Source organism: Nestor notabilis, unplaced genomic scaffold (genome assembly GCF_000696875.1).
Source record: "Nestor notabilis isolate BGI_N333 unplaced genomic scaffold, ASM69687v1 scaffold695, whole genome shotgun sequence".
In the NCBI taxonomy this organism is placed as follows: domain Eukaryota; kingdom Metazoa; phylum Chordata; class Aves; order Psittaciformes; family Psittacidae; genus Nestor; species Nestor notabilis.
The window spans coordinates 7232-10976 of record NW_009930396.1 but is presented as its reverse complement, the minus strand read 5'-3'; the positions used below and the strand labels follow the sequence as shown (position 1 = coordinate 10976).

The window sequence follows — 3745 nt, the reverse complement described above, 5'->3', positions numbered from 1 at the left end:
ACAAGAACTAGCCATGAATAAAAGGCAGTTTACAGCTGCTCAAAAAACAAACCATTCCCCACCCTAAGGTAATTTTTAAAACAAGTATCTGCTGCAGTGTCAGTAACCTTGCCAATGTATTACCTGAAAGCCCTGGCAGCACTTGTGATACTGCACACAAATCCATGGGCTTTTAAGGAGTTGAAGACATTTATTATCATTAGTCTCACTGTTTTATCATGGATGAATAATAAAAACTAATATTATGCTTCTGTTTTCATAGCGGGTATTAGTCCATGCTCTTTATCAAACTCTCAAATATAAGGATATGTAATGCTCTAAATAGAGCACCCCATTGCAGGCTGTGGGCTTTTGGGTTTTGGTTTCTTTCGGGTTTTTTTTTCCCCTTTCCCTTTTAAGCCTTTTCGTTTGCACCTTTTCAGTTCAGATAGCACCACCAGGAAGCTGTCCAAAAATAATTCACCATTTAAGCAAGCAGTGCAGTGAGTGCCAGCCAGACACATTCCATGTAATGCATCTCCCAGTTGCCTTAAAAAAGAAAGAAAGAAAAAAAAAGACAGGGGGGGGAAAAAAAAAAAAAAAAAAAAAAAAAGAAGGGAAAAGCCCCCAAACCCTGCTAGGGAAACAAGTTAACTTTACTACATGGATAAGAAATGGCTGAATGGCTGATTGACAGCTTCCTCACCATCAGAAGCTAATGCTCTATCAGTTGCTGTAGACAACAATAAAAACCAGCTGAATTGGCAGTTAGAAGCACCACATAACAGAATTAATTATATGAGCTCTGTAGCAGTAAACTACAAAGCTAAAGTTTGAGACAGGAAAATCCAAGTATTTTTCTTTTAATAAACCCGGAAAACAGTTAATAAAATACACCCTAAAAATTGCAAATTTTGACAACCACACCTCAACTTAAGGAACAAAACCAGAATTTTTACTCATTTTCTGTTATTTACTCCTTCCATTACTCCACTGAAATGCACAAGTATCACTGGCAATGTTTGCAGCTCTACCAATACTTTTCATATGTCTCTTTTCATGGTTAAAGTATTTTAAACCTTAAGACTGAGAACAAGGAAGTAAAATTTTAACTGACTCTGCTAACAGTTCTGATTAGAGCCCTCCTAATCACAGACAACATCAAAATTAATTCCATGTTTCTCCCCAACACAACAACTTGCACTGTAAATGTTGCTTCCTATCACCTATCACACAAAAGAAAATAGCTGTCATTTTAAATCCATCGTATGTAGGAAGAAACATGCACTTACCAAGTGAACATAAGGCACAAAGTATCCAAAAAGTGCAGCTGGGATCCCAAAAGCCCAGATTCGGTAACTGAGAATTTTGAAAACTGAGAAATTACAGATCTTTTTTTCAGGAGGAAATCTGAACTTTCCCTTCTTTCCTCCCTCTTTGTCTTTGGCGTTGTAAACAAGGGGTTTGTATGTAAAGCCAGCCAGGAACAGAATAAAAATAAGGATGCACAGGACCCGCAAGGTGTTGTATAGACCAACAGAATCGATCAAAACTCTCAAGAGGAAGGGCAGTGACACGGTGAACAAGCTGCTGCCTGCAGTGACAATGCCATTCACTAGTCCAAGGCGTTTCTTGAAATAGTGGCCCAGAATGACCAAGGACGGCTGGTATGCAAATGAGCAGCCGCAGGCGAACAAAACTCCATAGGTGAAATACAGAGGTTCAATGGTGCTGGATCAAAAGAAAAAAGGAAGTATTCGTTAGTGTTTTGTACAACACTGTATGCTCACATCCACCTAACATACACAATAAAGTTTTTCAATAAATTGATACATTTACAGAAGTGAGTTAAGAGTTTGTATGTACTTATATTGAAATACACTAAGTATAATTCAGCAATTATTCTATTTTCTTCCACTAAGATTTTCACAGAATTGACAGATAAAAAAGCAATATTATATTTAAGTATAATTACACTAAACAGTCAGACTAAGAGAAAGGTTTTAAGAAAATCACTGTCAGGGTGAATTAGTCAAACATAAGTTCAATCATTGCCAGCGGTTTGACTTTTTCTTTTCCAGCAAAAGGTATTGGTTCAGTTTTCACATTATGTCACTGTGCTAGCAGTTCAAATGGAATACTGAACACTCCCCCTGAACCCAGAAAATCAAGTTAGTTATGAAAATACAGTAGCAAAAGCAATAAACATCATTAATAGTGAAAAATAAACCAAAAATTCTGTCAATTTTTGATAATGTATTAGCAAATAATAGACTTTAGGTATTAAATTTCTTGACATATATTCCCATTTTTATTAAATACTCTAAATACAGTGTTTTGACACAGATACTGGATATGCTAAGAAGAGAAGGAAAAACATGTGAATAAAGAATGAAACATTTCTGCTCATGTTAAGGATGATCTTCATCACAAGGTTCTCCCCATGACCATCTCCTGTAAAACTGAAATGAAGCAGAGCCATTGTATTAGATCACAGGCAGACGTGTGACATGAAAAAGGTACTTGTGCTAGAAATCCTAACAGCATGAAGTAACAGTGTTAATATAATAATTAGTATTAGAGCATAATAAGTCAAAGGAAACATTTTTTACATGTAGATGAAGGAGGCAACGTGTGACAAATGGTTTTATACAAAATTTCTGAGGCAGAACATGATGACTGACTTTATTTTTTTTTTTTAAGCACTATGCTTTCAATGTACCATGGGCTCTTTTCTATCAGCTAACACCTGCTTTTAAAGCAGGTCTAGAAAAACATTTAACCTGTTAGCCAATATATTAAATTCCTTTAAAGAGCTTTTTTAATGGGCTTTTTATTGTAGGACATTACCCACCAGCATCCCTCTATAACAAAATACACTCTGCAAGCTTCCCATGCATTACAGAAACTCTTGGAAAATAGCATTTGACTAACAAAGGTCTGACACCAGGAACTCGGATTTGTGTATTGTTCTGATCATACACAAGGTAAGCCATCAGAAACAACATACAGGGGAAAGACTGATTACCTTTATCAGTGGAAAATAACCAGGAAAAATAAAAACAGAAGTTATAAAATGAGAGGAGGAACATACTACACTAAGGACGGGAACTTCTGCATGTAGATTCTTTCAGAGTTTGCAACATGGCATACACAGTAATATATTTTCCTGCATTACAAATATTCTTACATCTGAGCTTCCTAAAAAATAAAATTATTTTAAGAAATCAATATGTAACAAAAGCAGTAAATCATATTTACATTTATGTACTGTACAATATTTTACTTTTAGAACATCAATTTCTATATCTGAACTATACACCCACAATTAACTGATAACATCACAGGCATAAATCATTTTAATGTAAGTAACATAATACAACACCAAGAATGCACAGTAACATGGCATATACTCTAACAAGAATTCACGTCTCCTCTCAGAGTGCTCCTTAAATTCTAAAACGAAATTCAAATAAGCTAAAATCTTTTAAAACCTTTACAAAGTAACTTGCTTTTGCATGCCTCTTCTGTGCCCTTGTTCCATTGGATATCAGGGAAACACAAGGATGCCAGCGTACGTTCAAAAGAAAAAAAATCTTTTCTTTTTGAAAAGGTTTAATTTAATAACAGCTAGACTGCTTTAATATTCATAATTAAAAACACACTACTGGGAAGCAAGGGGGAAGGAAGACTTTTCCAAGATGCATTCTTTTAGTTTTAACTTCACCTGTGCTTAACAAGCCTCTTAAAACACATCAGGAAGTGG

General features: G+C 35.3%; 1 protein-coding gene across 1 annotated transcript in view; it reads right to left on the bottom strand.

Moving 5' to 3' along the window:
* Nucleotides 1–1171: 1171 nt before the first annotated feature.
* Nucleotides 1172–3745, bottom strand: part of LOC104406406 (monocarboxylate transporter 10-like) — a 4052-nt gene continuing 1478 nt past the window's right edge. Inside the window, exon 2 of the mRNA XM_010015372.1 lies at nucleotides 1172–1710. Within this exon, the coding sequence (XP_010013674.1) occupies nucleotides 1230–1710 (481 nt within the window). The 3' untranslated portion in view covers nucleotides 1172–1229. The remainder of the gene's footprint in view (nucleotides 1711–3745) is intronic.